We start from the raw sequence: 17,733 nt of genomic DNA, 5'->3' as shown, positions 1-17,733 counted from the left end.
AGTATATTTACTGTGTATATATATAGTACTTGTTTTGTTTAAGTGATTTATAAATTGTATTAATAAGATATTATTATTATTGTTATTATTAAGTGAGTAAATTATGACTTCCAGAATTTCTTCTTCTTTGTATTCTTTAATCTTTTTAAATTATCCAATATTTCCTCTCGTCTTAATTTTTGACTATATCCAATAAAACTCTGAACCACATTTTCATAAATCTCAAAATCATTTTGTAAATCATTAATATTCTGTTTCCAACAACTACTTAATTGGATTAATTCTTGATAATGACGTTCTAATTGTATCAATTTATCATCAATTGCTTCAGGCGGGGCATTTTCCAAATATCCCACACTTATATTATTCAAATTATCAAATTCAATCTTGGACAAACTATCAACCGTCAGATTCAACATGGCCAATTTTTGTTGTTGGTCAATTCCCAACTGGGTAAATTCGGGAATTTCAAATCCTTTCCAATCGATATCTTCAGCCGCGATTGATTTCCGCCTGATAGTGGTCGTACTTGTAGGTATTGGATTTAATTGTGGTCGATGTCCTTGAGCACTTGGAGTATCGGTGATTTCATCAAGATTTATCGGTATTCCTAATTTGATTAATAAATTATGACGGATTTTCAGTTTTGTCCAACTATGAGGATGTAAATATGGCATGGTTGACATTTGTTCATAGATTGTTTTAGATCTTTCATTAAGTAATTCTGTTTGCTGGTCTTGTTTAATGATTTCGGGGAGGTTGGATACTGGGAATAGTTCATTTATTATATGGGATAATTTCTCGTTGAATTGGGATTTGTCAGCAAGGACTTCTTCATCGAAGGTGGGGATATTTGTTGTAGTTGTTGATATTGGTGAAGGTGGTTCTTCTTTGGGTTCTTCATATTCTACGTCATCAAAATCTCCAAAATCATCATCTTCATCGTCGTCCGGATTAGCATCGCTCTCACCAGCTTCATTGAAATCGTCAAAATCATCATCTTCTTCATCCTCCTCTTCATGTTCACCTTTATGTTCACTGTTGTCATTTTCGTCATTGTTGTCATTGTGGATATGCTCCACTTCTTCTTGTTCTGATGCATCCAATTGGACATCATTCAATTGTTCATTAATCTCTTCCATATTCTCTCCTATCCTGTCATTCGTGTCTTCACTCATATTATACTCTCGTTGATTGTGTTTGGGTGTTTAAAATGAAAACAAAAATTGAAATTTATGTGTCAACTATCAAAAGTCGCGACCTCATATATTTTTTCACTCTTTAGCAATAGCCGTCCCAATTAGTCATAGAGTACATAGAATAGTAGTAGTTACAGATATGAATAGACAGATGATAATATTCTCAATTGGGAATCCAGGACCCATGAACAGACATTCAGCTGGTCATTTAATGTTAAAATTATTAATGGATAATTATTCAATTAAACAATTAGTTAAGAAATCAACATATTCAATATCATCATCAAATAATTATAAAATGATATTTATAAAATCAAATCTGTATATGAATGAATCTAATAAATCATGGCAATCTTTAATTAAATTAGAAAAATTGAATTTGGTAAATTCAATAATATTAATTCTTTATGATGATTTTGAAAATGATTTATCAGAGATCAGAATATCACAATTCAAAAATAAGAATGAATCTCATAATGGGATTAAGAATTTACTGACCATAATGAACTTTGATAATGTTTATAAATTTGGAATTGGAATTGGTCCAAAGCCAAAAAATGCCACTCGGGAGATTATGTCAAGTTGGGTATTAAGTAAATTTAAACCAGAAGAAATTGCAATACTTGAATCTATAAGTTTACAAAAACTGATTATGTTTATTGAAGAAATTATGGAAATGCATGGTGATATTATTGATATTAATAAATTTAATTCAAAATTAAATAAAATGTGGAAATCAATGGAGGGATAGCTTTGTTCATTAGAAGAAGATTTTAATAGAATTTACACCACCTTTGTAGGTCAGATGATAGACTCCCGGGTTAGCTTCCAACTGGACCTCGTCCAGCTTAAGGACTATTAGAGGTATTGGACTGAGACGCCACATTGATATGTGTGTATGGACGACCTCTCGACCAGCAACAAAAGCACTTCGGCAGTCAAGTGGGCGGCCAGTTCTGTAACTGTTATACAGTTATCCAGCTTTTGCAGCCATAACTCCCAGCTACAACATCTATCACATTATAGTCAAATTATTATTTCTCTATATAAAATAAATAAACGTCTAAAATAAATTTTGTTTTCCTTTTGTCCTTATTAATAAACAGTATTTGATCTATCACGACCATTTATTGTTCCATTATTACCATTCATATCATAATTGTCATTATTATCTTCTTCTTCTTCATTAATATCCTCATCAACAACTTCATCCACCATATGTTCCATCTCCAATTCCTCTTCCTCCTCCTCTTCTTCATCCACAATCAGTTCTACTTCATCCTCCTCCTCATCAATAATAGCTGACTCTAATTCCGCCTTCGAGATCCCAAGTGTTTCTCTAAACCTCCCCGAATCATACTCCTCCGGCGAAAAATGTCCATCCTGTTCCTCATCATAATCATAATCATCATCATCAATATCATCATATTCAAACCTTCCATTCATCCTTCTCAAAGCTTTCATCTGAGCAAACGTAACTTTCTTCCCCAGCTCAATCGCCCTCTCAATCGATAACCGATGTTTCACAAACAATATCCGGGGAAACATCGATCGTTCCCCCTTTAACAAAATCTCATGCATTCTTTCTTCAGTAGGATCACTCAAAATATACCAAAAATCCTTCAATCGATTCCGAGGCCAAATCGTAATCGATCCCGTGAAAGTTTGTAACCAAATATTCAGCCAATCTTGTTGTAACACATGAGGCAAGAGATCTAGACTTTTGATAATTTGTAACCATTTCTTAATCTCCAATCTAAATAATTGTTCTAATGCCGTCGCGATAAATCCACCCCGGAAATACGCATATCCTTTCCGTTTTATTCTCCGATGCGGAATGGCAACTGGTCGACCCACTGTCCCCTTGGGAGCGAAGAAAAATAATGAAATATGGGGATTGACTTGTGAAACAATTGTGAAATTGACATTATAATAATTATTTAATGCATCGACGGGGATATCTGTTCTCAAAGATCCGTCTCGCCATTTGTTTCCTAATGAAAATGGGACAACTTCCCCCGTGGGGTGTTTTGACATTAGGACCACGGGGTTTAAGATCCCCGGCACGGCTGAGGAGGCTAATAATGTCGACCAGATGATACAATGGGGGGCGGTTAGATCATTACATAAAATCACGGGGGAATGAGGGTCGGCGGGCACGGTGGAGATATTTAATTTTCGACCTGTACGTTGATATGCTTCTTCAAATGTTGTTGAACCATAGGTGAAAAAACATGATTTTCGGGCCCATGCTATAGCATCGAATCTTGCACCGGTTTTCCAAAGTCTTGGTAGCCAGATATACCATGGATCTTCACATGCGGTGATTTTTCTGGCTAATTGTGGGACTAGGAGTTTTTTTAATTCTTCATTGGTTCTAGTACATAATAATGAAGCGATTAATCCTCCACCAGAAGTTCCGGAAATGATATTGGGTAATAAATCTTGATCCAAAAGGGCTTTTGCTAGACCGAAATGAGTATATGAAAAACAAGCACCTCCACTTAAACATAATGCTGATTTCCCATAATTTTTCAGAACAATTTTGAAGAATTTCCATTTTGTATCAATATCTATAGTTTTTGAAATTGCAATTTTATTAATACATGTTGTAACTTCTTGATAATAATCTTCAACTAAATCCTTGGTACCAAAATATCGATGAGAATATAATTGACGATTTTCAATCCCAGCGAAATTTTTTTTCAAACAACCTTGTAATAAGATCATTAAATCATGATCATTATTAGTTTTACGTAATTTTCTTAATTTAATAATACTTAATTTAACCGTTTTATAATCATAATAAGAAAATTTAGGATTTTTGGACCAACGATCTAAATGAAGATATTTATCTAGACGAATAGCATTTTGAACCCATTCATCATAAGTTTTTGATTGTCTTAATTTATCCCGTAATAATTTCCGTTCACCAGTCCAAGTGAAATAATATTCCAGTAATGCAACATATATTCGAACAATAAAATAGAATATTCCTAATATTGTTATCCAACCAAATATTCCTAATAAAATTGGCCACCTTAATAACATATAAGTTGAATTATTTCTAAATTCATTTTGTAATGCTTGAATTGTATAATCCATTTTTTTGGGGTGCTTTTTCTTTTTAGTAGACTTAGTTGTCTCATCTAATACTGGGAACCAATCACTTTTGGAAGTGATAAGATCAGGTTTGGGAACAGTTTCATCCGTCATACTTTGATATGAATCAAGGGATAGATTTGATTTATTAGATCGATATAAACTATTAATATTGGAAGTTGTAGGGGTTAATGCCCCCAGAGGAACTTCATTATTAGGTTCCCATATTAATGCTTGAGCAAATGCACTAATATGATCTTCATTAATATAATCTTTATCTTCTTCAAATAATGGAATCCTTTCTGTCATTTGTTTAATATAATTTATAAGTATATAACAACAGAGTTCTTTTATTATCACTGTTTCTTCAAGTAAAAGAAATTAATTTGGAATTCTTTAGGAGTTTAACTTTATTTTTATATTCTATTTGGTTTGGTTATTGATATTTTTAATAAATTCGCCTACAGAAAAAAATTTAAAAATTAATAAACTGATGATTTCTTTCTTTATTATTCTTTTTTCTTTACTTATGACGTTATATATTACTGTTATTGATATATACTTCTGTAACAATTAGCAACCATAATAAAACTTAACAACCCAATTTTATACTAAATGATCACCTTCTTATGTAAATAACCATCACAAGCAATAATATAATAATACACAAAGATATTGTAGTTATAATAATTTCTAGTTTATTCTGTTTCTTTAAGATCTTAATGTTATTAGTAACACTTGTATATCTAGTTAGTAGAAATTAACCTTCTATAAAAACCTAAAAATCAATATGCTTATATTCTCGTAAAACAACAATTCAATTTGTTGGGTATTATTTCATTAAAGTGAGAGATATCTTATAACCTTCTTTGGAAGATCATATCCTCTACTTGCAACTTACAATAAATCAATAAAGTTAAAGAGAGACTTTCTTGTAGTGATTAAGAAGAAGTTAATTTACTTTAAGTTTTTTTACAACCACTACTTATCCCCCCAAAGTATGAGAATTGGATTATTACAGTAAGTAAAAAAAAATAGGGATCAGAGAAAGATTTACAGTCATAAAAAAATTTCAATCCTTTTGATTTTATCGCTACCACACGTTCTCAATAGTTGGAAGTATATACTATAAGAAGAGGAAGTAACATGACAATTCCAATTGATACAATCATATTAGATATTGAAGGTACAGTATGTCCAATCACATTTGTTAAGGAAATATTATTTCCATATTTCCTAAATAAATTACCCACGGTATTATCTAAATTACAATTCCCCATTAATTCAATGTCATCAGATTCAATAATACAAATCCTTAGTTTATTACCACCAGAAGAAAGATCAACCCCTGAGATTACTTTCAAACATTTTAAACAATTAGTAGATGATGATATTAAAGATCCAATATTAAAATCATTACAGGGGCATATTTGGGAACAAGGATATAATGATGGAGAATTACAGGCACCAATTTATGATGATTCAATTGAATTTATAAAACAGTTTACTCAGGAAAATAGTAATAAGATATATATATATTCTTCTGGGAGTATAAATGCTCAAATCTTATTATTTAGTCATGTAAATGACAATGGTAATTCAGTTGATTTAACGAAATATTTAAGTGGATATTTTGATATTCTTAGTGCTGGTTTTAAGAGTGATCCTTCATCTTATATTAGAATCTTGGATGAAATTAATAAACTGGATTCTCCTAAATCAGTTTTATTCTTAAGTGATAATGTTAATGAAGTTAAAGCAGCAATTGAAGCTGGGATGCAAAGTTATATTGTGGTTAGACCTGGTAATTCTCCATTATCAGATGATGATAAATCAACTTATAAAATAATCCATTCATTAGATGAATTGGATTTATAATTACCCTACACAGACAGACAATATATAGAAATCATAATGTACAGAGTTATTACTTTATTCTTTTACAAACTACAATTATGAATCTCTAAACAAAATATCAGCTGCAACTTCTTCATTCTTATCACAAGCTAAATATACTTGTATAACCAAATCACGTTCAAACCCCAATTCACATAATCTATTAATTGCATCTTGATCTTGTTGACTTAATTGAATAGTAATATGTTCTCCACCTTCTCCTCCTGCTTCACCACCACCAATACCACCCATACCTTCATCACCTTCAATCTCAAACCCAAAATCATCCCCACCACTACCTAAAATAGTTCTTATAAATGCTTCCGGATCTTGTTGAATCAAACTTGCAATCTGAGGATTCGAAGCCGCTAATTGTTCTAATAAAGGTTGAAAATTAAGACCTAAACTAACATTTCGTCGAGAATTATTAACGTAAACAACAAGTAGTCCCAAATCACCACCTACATCACTTGCACCGGCACCAGCTGGTGCACCAGCTCCAGCACCACCTTGTTGTTGTGCAGCGGCAGCAGCAGCAGCGGCTTCGAATAAGTTCTCCCCGACAGGACGAAGTAGTAGTAGTAGTAGTAGCAGTACTCATCATAGTCGTCTCCGTCCGGTAGCAGCACCCACTGGAGCTGCTGGGGCTGCTGTTGCTGGTTGTTGTTGTTGAGGGTGACGTTGTAAAGATTCAGGAATCCCAGTAATCAAATATTCAACAGCACGATGAGGATTATTAAAAGCGGCTCTTAATGCGGCTTCAACTTGTGGTCTTTCATATCCCATTTCCATTATATTCAAAATTGTGGCTTCTCTTTCTTGTCCTAATGCGAATGTGGATTCAGAAGTAGTTGGTGCAGCACCTCCAGCGGTAGTTGGAGTACCTGCTGGTTGTTGGGTTGCAGCTGCGACGGGACTGGATTGGGGTTGTTCAGAAGTGGAAACGGTTGGTTCTGCACGACTGGAATCATTAGTTGAAGCAGTTGTAGTTGCTTCAGCTGCAGCAGCAACTGCAGGGGCAGGACTTATAGTTGGACCAGGAGTTGGGGTTTTTTTAGTTTTTGAAATCATAAAGATGATAGAAGCACCATCTTTAACTTTAAATGATTCTAATGGTTTATCATCTTGTAATACTTTACCTGAATATACTAATTTTATTTGAGATGCATCACAATCTTTTTGTTGAGCTAATTTCTCTTTTGCTGTATTCTGGATATGGTAAAACCTATAATCAATCATAACTTCTGGGATACCCACACCGTGTAAGTGTGGGTGTACATACAGTATCAGATAATTCCACTTCAATTGGAATTGTCTGTTTTTTAAAATCTCTAAATATAATTTGCATCTTTTATTTTAATTGTTTGTATATTGATACTCCCTGTTTCTATATTGTTATATATATTATCTTCAATGGAAGTTGTATCACAGGGGAAGTAGATCTATAATAAAGTCGTATTTGATGATGTTTTTTTTTGCTTTGAATATTTTTCATTTCAAAATGAGTGGCAATTTTTTTTCCTCTTTGTCTTAAATAATTATTTCTTCACTCTCTTCTTCTTCTTCTTCTCATCAAACCAAAAAAAAAAAAGATTTTTAATTACCGAGTTTTGCAATCTTACTAATATATCTTGTTGCATCACTTTTTTTTTACACCCATTTTTGTGATCTTCTTTTGTTCACTAAAACTACAACAAGAAGATATAAGACATGTCTAGACGTACTAGAAATCATTCAAGAGTAAGTGGACCCAACTCAGCATTAACAGAATTCTTAAGGAATGAAGGTATAACCGACGCATTCAGACAAAGAAGAGATCGGGGAAGACGCGATGGTCAGAATCAGGAACAATCTACAGAACCAACCCCTACTCCACCTATTCAAGACGAATCAGAAGTTACAACAGCTACAACTAGCAATGAAGTTAGTATAACCATCGAAGAAGAAGATGATGACGAAGAAATCACGGAAATAAAACGCGCAGGGAAGAGAAAACTACGCGCGGCCAGACGTGGTGGAAGACGCGGTAGAGGATCTCCAGATGATAGCAGTAGTGATGACGATAATGATGATGACTTCGATGAAGATGATGACGACGACTTTGAATCGGTGAAAAAGTTTGGTAGTCAAGATATTTGTGTAGATTGTGGGAATAAATTTGAATTAACGGTTTATTCACGATTCATTTCTGAAAAATCAGGATATTTATGTGAATCATGTAATGCAATCCTTAAAACTCGAGAAAAGAAAGCAAGAGTAAATCAATTAAATGCTCGTAAGAAAAGGAAAAAAGTTGCTCAAGCATTATTAAATAAAACCGAAATCAAATTACCTAAACTTCAAGATATTTGTATTCAAAAAATAACTTCAAATATTGATGATGTTGAAATGTTAGGTGATATTGGTCAATTGAATATGAATAAAATATCAAAAATCTTATCCAAAAACCGTTCATTAAATGATAAAACAATTTCATTATTCTTATCCCCAGAATTAAAACAATTACAATTCTGGGATTGTTCAAATGTAAATTCAGATTCATTAAATAAAATCGGTGCCTATTGTCCCAATCTAGAATCCTTGACATTATTCATGTGTGGACAATTCCATAACGATAACCTCGAATACTTCAGTCATCAATTAAAAAACCTAAAAGAATTATCCCTAAATGGTCCATTCCTAATCAGTGACTTAAAATGGCAAGAATTCTTTGAACAACCCACTGGGTCCAACTTAACAAAATTTGAAATCCGTAATACTCATAGATTTGGCAATGACTGTCTAATTTCATTACTCGAAACCTGTGGAGCTTTAGATTGAAGTAATTTTAATAGTGCTAATCTACCTTATTGGAGGAGCCTTTTCTACGACCTAATCCCCCATTATCTCCAAACATCAACCCTAACCCATCTAGAAATCTCCTATCCCCATACCGAAGAATTAATCAATGACGATCTAATCATAAACATCCTATCCATAACCGGAGATACCTTACTCTCATTAAATCTCGACGGGTGTACTTACCTAACCGAAAAATTCCTCCTCGAAGGTCTATCCAAATTCTGTCCCAATTTAACTCAACTCTCACTCAAACAATTAGATCAAATTTCCAATCAAGGATTCGCAACCGCTTTTGAAGAATATCTGAAAGTTAATGCCGGAGGATTGTTAGAAGTCGATTTGACGAAATGTACAGAATTGGGAGATGAGGCAATATATGAATTATTAAATCATTCTTGTCATACTTTGGTTGAATTGAGTTTAAATTCGTTATATAAATTGTCGAAGAATTTCTTATCTCAGATATTTACTCCAGATCTGCATCCTTTTAAAAAAGCCATCAAGAAGAAACTAGAAAATCCCGATGATGATGGGGAGGCTGGGGAAGGGGGATATTATCATCATATTAATCTTCATTTATTGACATATTTAGATGCCGGATTCGTGAGATCTATCGATAATGAATTATTATCATTGATTGGGAAGAGTTGTCCTAAATTACAAGTATTGGAAATATATGGGAATAATCGATGTACGGCACGGGCAAAAATAAGAGATGGTTTAATGGTTATAGGACGTCAAACTGATGAAATATAATACATACATTTTCTATATATAGTAATACATTATTATTATTCTTTTGGAAAATTAATTGGTGCAGATGCTTTTTCAACATTTTTATAAGTCGGTAATGGAGGGATTTGTAATTCTGGATCCGATAAATCAATTTCATTCCCTTCATTCATAATCTTATTCGTAATATCAGGTGTCACTTCTACTAAAACCCCAGGATGTCCGATATGTTTCTGACTCAATTTCACCAATTCTTCTTCAAATTGATGATGTCCTGTGGATTTATCTTTTATAAGGTAGTTGTTTTTGGCTAATCGTTTCCAACTTGATTTATTATAAAAGATTGAATTTGATTTATCCAAATCTCTCATAATCATCATTGGATCTGACGATCCATTGGTTTCGGAAAGTATACCCAAGATATTCGCCGATGAAAATTCATAATTCAAATCAATGAAATTATCAATGAATATTTTCGGTAATTGTGTTTCATTCCGGATATAATTGATGATATATCTTACATTATGGATATTATGATTTTGAATAGTTTCGAAATCGAAATAAAATTTCCAAAATAATATTGATTTCTTGAAACAATTCTCTTTATGATACTTATTGAAAAATTTCCTAATCTTCTCCGTATTGGAACCACCAGCATCTCTCGATATGATATTCAAATATGATCCCACAATCACACAAATAGATTCATCGTTTAAGAATTTCCCAACCAGAGAAATAAATTTCTCTGATAATTCAAAATCAGAAACATATCCCCCATTCATAGCGTCCGATTTCTTGGTTGTTGTTGGTTGTTTCTTTTTGGTATATCTATCTATCTTATCAAAATATCCTACTATCAACCTATCACAAATTTCAACAAATCTCCCCTGTCCCAATAACTTGATCCAAACATCACAAATCTCCTTAATCGTCTCAAGATATGACGATTTATAATAAACCGTATTACTCCCGGATGATCCACTGGTGAATTTCAACCAATCGAATAAATACTCATTCACGGCGTCATATTTCTCATATCGTAATAAAAACTTCCCATATATGAATCTGAATTTATTTTCATCAATTGGGATAAATTTTGAAATTGCTAATTGGTAGACTTGTTGGATAGTTTCGAATTTCTCATCAGGTTTTAAATGCAGTTTATGTAAGAATTCAATATATTTCAACCAAATTTTGGAATCTAGACAATTGGGGATTAGACATCGTTGATATAAGTTCTGAACTAGATCGAATTGATTCTGAATGGCGGTGGTGTCGTTGGCTTGGATAAGGAGGGCGAGATAGATGGATTGTTCTTTGTCGATATATGATATCCAAGTTTCTTGTTCTTTTGCAATCTCTTTAAGATTCTTAATTGAGAATTCTTGATATTCTAATGATGATTCAAATTGCCAATTGGAATTCACCTTCGCCTGGGTCTCGGAGAAAACACTATATGTATAATCATCAATTATCTGATGTTTTTCAATCAAGGATAAATGTTCCAATTTCGTTTTATTAAACTTTTCCAAATAACTCTCCATCCTCTCTTTTGGAACTATAGATTGAATATCATATGATTTACAAATCTCCGTGAATTGATTATAATATTTCGCATATTCGTACAACGGAACCTTAATCACCCTCAAATACAATCCCAAAACCTCAGTCGAATTCCCGCCCAGTATTGCCATCAACCCCTTTTCAAATTCAAACACTTTATCCCATAACGAATGAGAATTGAAATGATATCCATTATATCTCAATCCCTCCCCATAAACTTCCCTAATCTTCTTCACATTCTCTTCCTTAGTCTTCAAGTCTTCTCCAAATGTCGATATCAATGCCGATAAATAATCAACCCAGAGCGAAACACATTGCGGAAAATTTTCAATGCCAATTTCTAGGACTTTAATGGATGCTTGGGTTCCATTTATTTTATATTCCATGATTGACCAATTTTTCCAATATGAAATCAAATATGGGAAGCGACTTAATAATGATTTATATGTGTTTTTGATTCCATCTTTGATGTCTTGTGATACGGATTGGGGGGATTCTGAATTGTCGATCAATCTTTCATATTCTGATATTAATTTATCCCAGTTGGATAAATCATTGGGATGGGTTTTTACTTTGGTAATTAGTTTTGTTAATGGATCGGATGGGGAAGTGGAAGAGCCTTCGGCTGATGATGGAGGGGAGGTGGTTGTGAGTTTGTCGACTTCTGCATCTTGCGGAAGATGAAGGGATTCGATATTGACCATTGGATACCGTGGGGTTTGTCTAATAGGATTGATATTGATGGTGATATAGATGGGGCAGTCAGTGAAAAAAAAAAAATTAAATATGCGATGATGAATCTACAACCAGAAGAAGAAGAAGTCGGCATAAACTTGTATTAAGCAAAGAAATATATTATAGACTAATCCAAATGAAAGGTCAAGTTAAAGAATCCTCGGGTGATTCAGTGGTGACTATCAGTCCGTATACTCTTCCAGAATCCAATAATTCTAAATTACTTTCATTATTAAAACCATCTCCATTAATAGCATCCACTACAACACAAGAGAATGATAATAATGACATCACCAACAAGAACATCCAATTAGACATCGCCATACCAGTCTTAAAATCTATTGATGTCTCACATCTAGTCAAACTCAATAACAATATCATCCTATCCCAAAAATCCGAACAATCGACTCATAATGGTTCCAACAAGACTAATAATTCAGTAGTTGATGATTTAATCGATGAGAATGAAGAACCAAAATATTTCATCAATATAAATGAATTAAATCCAACTAATTTAAAAGATCAAATCTCAATAATCATAATCAAGAATTTCCCAAATTTCAAACGAATGTCAATTGAGAAATTATTATATCTGTTAATAAATCTTGATCAAAAACGAGTGTTTAAATGGTCAGTAGTGAATTATGAACATGTAGATAAGAAAATTGTGTTTATTCGTTTTGATCACTTGATAGATTTGAAATGGTTTTTGATGACTTATAAAGATACCATATCCACTCTTTTTGAGAATGACAAAGTTGAAATCATCACCGATGAGAAATTATCCCAATATTTCGATCAAATTGATGATAATGAAAAGATCCAACCTAGTAAAATACCAGAACTGACCAAAGCAAGGATTCAAATCATGTTACAAAACCCCAAACATTTGGAGAAATCAAAGAAGACAGGTACGGAAGATTTGGATGAAGTTTTGGCTTATTATAGTAATTATAAAGTTGATAATAGTGAATTAATCGATGTCCCTACCCACATGAGAGAATCAATCGTGAAGGATGTTATAAAATTCAGATCAAGAGTCTTGTTAAAGGAAAAAGAGAAACGGAAACGAGAAATTGAAATGGAAAGAATCAAGACTAAGAATAAATTAAAAGAATTATTTGAGGGTATAAAGGAAACCAATGAATTAGAAAAGAATACCGCCACGCCAGAACCAGAATCATCATCGGCAAGACCAAAAATAGAAAGCACCCGTGATGAATATGAGGAAATGAATGATGATGAATATTTGGAATATAAGGAATTAGAAGAAGCTGATAAATTAGAAAAACAATATCAAGAAGAACTTATCAAAATGAAGAATCGTGAACGAATTGAACGATATCAACTATTAGATCGACTTGAAAGTTTAGAAAAATATGAAAGTAATTTAATTGACAATAAATTGAAGTTTATTGATGAATTCAGAAATATAGATAAGGATTCTACTGGGAAATCAACTTCACAATTAGGTGCATTGGTGAATCTATATACTTATAATTACAATCTGTATTTGAAAACGAGAATCCAGAAACGTAATTTTGAACAAACGAAGGATGAACAGGATGAAAAACAAGAACAGCAAGAATTACAAACTTCTCAAAGTGTTGATCAGTTTGTAGTATCGCAACTAGTTACCAAGAAACCAAAGAAGGATACATCTGATATCATAATCAATGATTTGTCTAAACAAGTGAAACAACAATTACAATCAAAAATTGTCGACTTGGTACAAGAATATCTTGGTGTTGAGGATGATGTGTTGGTTGATGTTATTAATGAAAATTTACAAAATATGATACTGAATGGTAGAAAAGAACTTATTCAAGAATTATCAGAAGTTCTAGATGAAGATGCAGAGAATTTAGTTAATGATTTATGGGAATACGTACATACACTTGTATAACAAGTAAAAGTTAGTTAAAAACAAACAAAACAATAAATTATTATTATAAACATATAAACAAAAAAGTACAAAAAAACATATCAACATTTGCAAACAATTTACAAATAGTTACTCTAATAAACATCTCTCTCTCTCTCCTTACATATTTCCTCTTGAATATTTATGAAGGAGCGATTATATATCAACACGAAAACAATAATGACGGATACACATAATAATAATAATTCTTTGATTTTCTAATAATAAAAACAACAAAATAAAAGAACTGAAAACAAAAAAACGCAAGCTATACTTATGATTGTTGATACCAACCTAATGAATTCGAAGCTCTAACCGGTTCCGAAATCATATTTCCATGAATTGGACTACCCTCATTATTCGAACCACTATTATTATTATATGATCCACCATTATTAATTCTTGCAAAAATAGCAGAAAATCCAGTTGATGATTCAGCACTTGACATAGTCTCAGACATACCCATACTAGATTCAGTATCAGTTGGAGGTAATTCAACACTCTTACCCTTAAATCTCTTGAAAAGAACAAACATAAGCGACATGTAAATACCACATCCAAGGGCAGCACCAACGGTAATACCAACCACTCTGGCAGGATCAGTGGATTTCGGTATCACAGGAGTATCCATTGATCCAGCAGCTTGAATCTCTTCATTGCTAGTAGTTGAACTCGTAGCCGGGGTTAAATCACCTGTAAGTGGGATTCTCCAATCAATTAAATTAGCCAATGCATTTTGGATTTCATTTGGATTATGATAAATTATTGAATTTTCATCCTTAAGCAATTCACCTAATTCCGTGATCGCCTCTTTGGGGAAATAAACCTCAGCAACAGTGATCGTATAAGATGCTTGATCAGAAATAAAAGGTACCAATCTCTTCACTGAAATTTCATCATAATTTTCATTGGGGAATGGATAACTCAACACATCGGGCAAGAATTGGAAAATCTGTGCCGATGAAAGCGAATTCTTAACCACAAATGGATAATTCAATGGAGCTTTGAAACCAATACTAACAAGATCATAATCTTTGGCTTGTGCTGGAACAGCAGCTGGTGTGATAGCTTTTGGCATCCCTGATTCAAGAACTGCAGAAGTGGTGGCACTCATGGCTTCCAGTGAATAAGTGGTTGAAGTTTCAGCGACTAATTGAGAAGGTAACCAATCAGTATTAGTAGTATCAGGTTCACGAGTTATGGTAGCTCCTGTTTGTGTTGATGGTGGAGTAGTAGTTTCTGGTGCAGTGTCAGTTTCAATTTCAGTTGTAGTAGTTTTAATTGCAGCAAAATCTTGTTCCTTGGTAGTTGATTCAGTTGATGCTGATGAGTCAGTTGATAATCCACTAGATTCACTAGATTCTGAAGCAGTTGCTGTAGCCAGTTCATCCGTCACTGAAGAAGATGATAAATCCCCCGATAATGATTCTGAAGAACCTGTGATTGAACTAATAAGTGCATCTGAAGTTGATGGTTCCACGAGAGACGTATCGGTAGATAATGATTCAGCAACCAGATCAGTAGATGATTCAACAGGAGATATATCAGTAGACAATGATCCAACAACCAGATCAGTAGATGATTCAACAGGAGATATATCAGTAGATAATGATTCAACAACCAGATCAGTAGATGATTCAACCGGAACCTCATCAGTAGATGAAACTAAATCGGAAGCTGTTTCAGTTGGCAATTCAGAACTTGATGGGTCAACTAATGATGTCAGTGCGGTTTCTTCAACTCCTTCTGTACTTGAAACTCCTGATTCAACGGGTGAAATTTCTGAAGACGATTCAATAACTGGAGTACCATCTGAACTTGACACAACTGGAGAACTATCAGTACTTGAGACAACTGGAGAACTATCAGTACTTGATGCAACTGAAGTATCGTCTGACGAGGCAGTAACTTCTGAAGCTTCAACAATACTAGTAAGTGCATTAGAAATATCCGATACAATCGATTCAGCTGGTGTAGTTGTTGTGGTGTCAAGGGTTACTTCATCTGAAGAAGAACTTGACCCTTGGACTGAGGTATCATCTGATGAAGAACTGGAAGAATCTGTAGCAGCATCAGTAGTAGCTGAAGAAACAACAACAGAAGCTGAAGTGTCATCATCACTTGTAGAACTGGAACTACTGTCAATTGAGGTATAGGTAGCTTCAACTAATGAAATAGATGATGATGATGACGACGATGAAGATGAATCGCTTGACGTGGTTACCAGATCATCGGTCAGTGTAGTAGAAGCTTGTGAAGTTTGTTGGTCAAGTGCCTGGGAAACAATTGAACTGACAACACTATCAACGTCATCATCGATATCTTGGGTCAGACTGGTAGCAGCTACTGGAGTAGTTGTGGCGGTGCTTGTAGTTGGGGCAGTTGTAGCATCTGGCGATGTTGATGAGTTATTATCATCATCGTCGTCTTGAGCTTGGACAGAAGTTGCATCTGGGGTATTTGTTGTAGTTGAGGTTGTAGCCTGAGTAGTGTCTCCATTTGTTGTGGTAGTAGCACTTTGGGTATTGTCTTGTGGACTTGTAGTGGTACCTTGTGTAGATGAAGTGGCAGGTTGATTATCGTCCTGTTCGGCTGAAGTGGCAGGTTGATTATTGTCTTGTGCAGATGAAGTAGCAGGTTGATTGTTGATCTGTACAGCTGAGGTGGCAGGTTCATCGTCGTCTTGTTCAGAAGAAGTGGTAGGTTGATTGCTATTCTGTGGAGAGCTTGATGATTGTGTTTGGGCTTGGTATTGACTTGATGAAGTGTTGTCATTGAAAAGTTGTGGTCTTTGCCCAGTAGAACTGGTTGTTGTTTGTTGTTGTGGGTCGCTTGAAGGTTCTGCTTGTTGTTGTGCACTTGACACCTTGGGTATATATTGCTGGGTAGATGATGTTTGCTGTGGACGTTGTGGTTGCTGTTGACTAGAACTTTCTTGAGATCCAGAATCTGTTTGATCTGAAGTTGATAGAGTACTAGTTGAAGATTGGACAGTTGGAGCTTGAGGTGATGAATTTGCTGCAGAACTTTGTGAATCTTGAACTGAACTACCAACTGAAGAACTAAGTGAATCGGAAACTGCATTTATAACATCAGGATTTGCACTTTGAAATCTAGCAATACTATCGGAAATCAATTCATCCCAAGTTTTTTGATCATTTGCCAACAAAGTGGCTGAATCAGTATCAGTTAGACTTCTACTGTAAATGTTGTTGTTGTTGGCTGAATCACTAACACTTACACTTCTACTGTAAATAAACAACAACAACAACAACAACAACAACAACAACAACAACAACAACAACAACAACACGTCGTTGCTGTTGCTGTTGCTGTTGCTGTTGCTGTTGCTGTTGCTGTTGCTGTTATCGACAGTATTATCGTCACTTTTAGAAGTATTACTGTCGAAATTGATGGTAGCACTATCAGCATTGATGGAAGTCACAAAAGACAAGACATAAATAGCAGTAACCAAATTCAATTTAATATTTGAAAACATAATGAATGGTTAATTGATTCTATTTTTGTTATAATTATCTGTTGTTTTAAATGAAAGAATGAATAATAGTTGGTATAATTAATATAATATAAAGAAATCAATCAAATGGAAAGGAACTCTTCTTCTTCTTGTTATTGAATAAGTTTAATAGTGTCTCTCTTCTTGTTTATTTGAAGTAATAAAATGAAATTGTCTTTACTTTGTTGTTGTTGGTTCCCTTTTCTATCTTAATAATATTGGCA

The 17,733-nt window shown here is 33.7% G+C and overlaps 9 protein-coding genes across 9 annotated transcripts; 4 read left to right on the top strand and 5 right to left on the bottom strand. All coding sequences in view use genetic code 12, as the record gives it.

Annotated features, from left to right (window-relative positions):
• Positions 1-101: 101 nt before the first annotated feature.
• On the bottom strand, positions 102-1,178 carry J8A68_000916 (uncharacterized protein; the record flags this gene model as incomplete). The annotated part of the gene is made up of 1 exon (XM_049410642.1): positions 102-1,178. One exon carries the CDS (start codon positions 1,176-1,178, stop codon positions 102-104), a length of 1,077 nt encoding a protein of 358 aa, XP_049265746.1.
• Positions 1,179-1,350: 172 nt separating this feature from the next.
• J8A68_000915 (uncharacterized protein) lies at positions 1,351-1,950 on the top strand (the record flags this gene model as incomplete). The annotated part of the gene is made up of 1 exon (XM_049410641.1): positions 1,351-1,950. One exon carries the CDS (start codon positions 1,351-1,353, stop codon positions 1,948-1,950), a length of 600 nt encoding a protein of 199 aa, XP_049265745.1.
• A 344-nt stretch (positions 1,951-2,294) lies between these two features.
• Positions 2,295-4,610, bottom strand: J8A68_000914 (uncharacterized protein; the record flags this gene model as incomplete). Its single annotated transcript, XM_049410640.1, has 1 exon — positions 2,295-4,610. The coding sequence occupies one exon, from the start codon at positions 4,608-4,610 to the stop codon at positions 2,295-2,297; it is 2,316 nt and encodes a 771-aa protein (XP_049265744.1).
• Positions 4,611-5,447: 837 nt separating this feature from the next.
• Positions 5,448-6,179, top strand: J8A68_000913 (putative acireductone synthase; the record flags this gene model as incomplete). The annotated part of the gene is made up of 1 exon (XM_049410639.1): positions 5,448-6,179. One exon carries the CDS (start codon positions 5,448-5,450, stop codon positions 6,177-6,179), a length of 732 nt encoding a protein of 243 aa, XP_049265743.1.
• A 75-nt stretch (positions 6,180-6,254) lies between these two features.
• Positions 6,255-7,436, bottom strand: RAD23 (Rad23p; the record flags this gene model as incomplete). The annotated part of the gene is made up of 2 exons (XM_049410638.1): positions 6,255-6,739; positions 6,827-7,436. 2 exons carry the CDS (start codon positions 7,434-7,436, stop codon positions 6,255-6,257), a joined length of 1,095 nt encoding a protein of 364 aa, XP_049265742.1.
• A 471-nt stretch (positions 7,437-7,907) lies between these two features.
• RAD7 (UV-damaged DNA-binding protein) lies at positions 7,908-9,794 on the top strand (the record flags this gene model as incomplete). The annotated part of the gene is made up of 2 exons (XM_049410637.1): positions 7,908-9,000; positions 9,247-9,794. 2 exons carry the CDS (start codon positions 7,908-7,910, stop codon positions 9,792-9,794), a joined length of 1,641 nt encoding a protein of 546 aa, XP_049265741.1.
• A 35-nt stretch (positions 9,795-9,829) lies between these two features.
• PRP39 (Prp39p) lies at positions 9,830-12,037 on the bottom strand (the record flags this gene model as incomplete). Its single annotated transcript, XM_049410636.1, has 1 exon — positions 9,830-12,037. The coding sequence occupies one exon, from the start codon at positions 12,035-12,037 to the stop codon at positions 9,830-9,832; it is 2,208 nt and encodes a 735-aa protein (XP_049265740.1).
• Positions 12,038-12,204: 167 nt separating this feature from the next.
• On the top strand, positions 12,205-13,974 carry J8A68_000909 (uncharacterized protein; the record flags this gene model as incomplete). The annotated part of the gene is made up of 1 exon (XM_049410635.1): positions 12,205-13,974. The coding sequence occupies one exon, from the start codon at positions 12,205-12,207 to the stop codon at positions 13,972-13,974; it is 1,770 nt and encodes a 589-aa protein (XP_049265739.1).
• Positions 13,975-14,266: 292 nt separating this feature from the next.
• Positions 14,267-17,491, bottom strand: MSB2 (Msb2p; the record flags this gene model as incomplete). Its single annotated transcript, XM_049410634.1, has 1 exon — positions 14,267-17,491. One exon carries the CDS (start codon positions 17,489-17,491, stop codon positions 14,267-14,269), a length of 3,225 nt encoding a protein of 1,074 aa, XP_049265738.1.
• Positions 17,492-17,733: the final 242 nt, after the last annotated feature.

This window comes from Hemisphaericaspora subhashii, assembly GCF_019202705.1.
Source record: "Hemisphaericaspora subhashii strain CBS 10753 chromosome Unknown scaffold3, whole genome shotgun sequence".
Classification (NCBI taxonomy): domain Eukaryota; kingdom Fungi; phylum Ascomycota; class Pichiomycetes; order Serinales; family Debaryomycetaceae; genus Hemisphaericaspora; species Hemisphaericaspora subhashii.
Note: the sequence above shows the minus strand (reverse complement) of the source record. Positions and strands in the feature narration are given on the sequence as shown.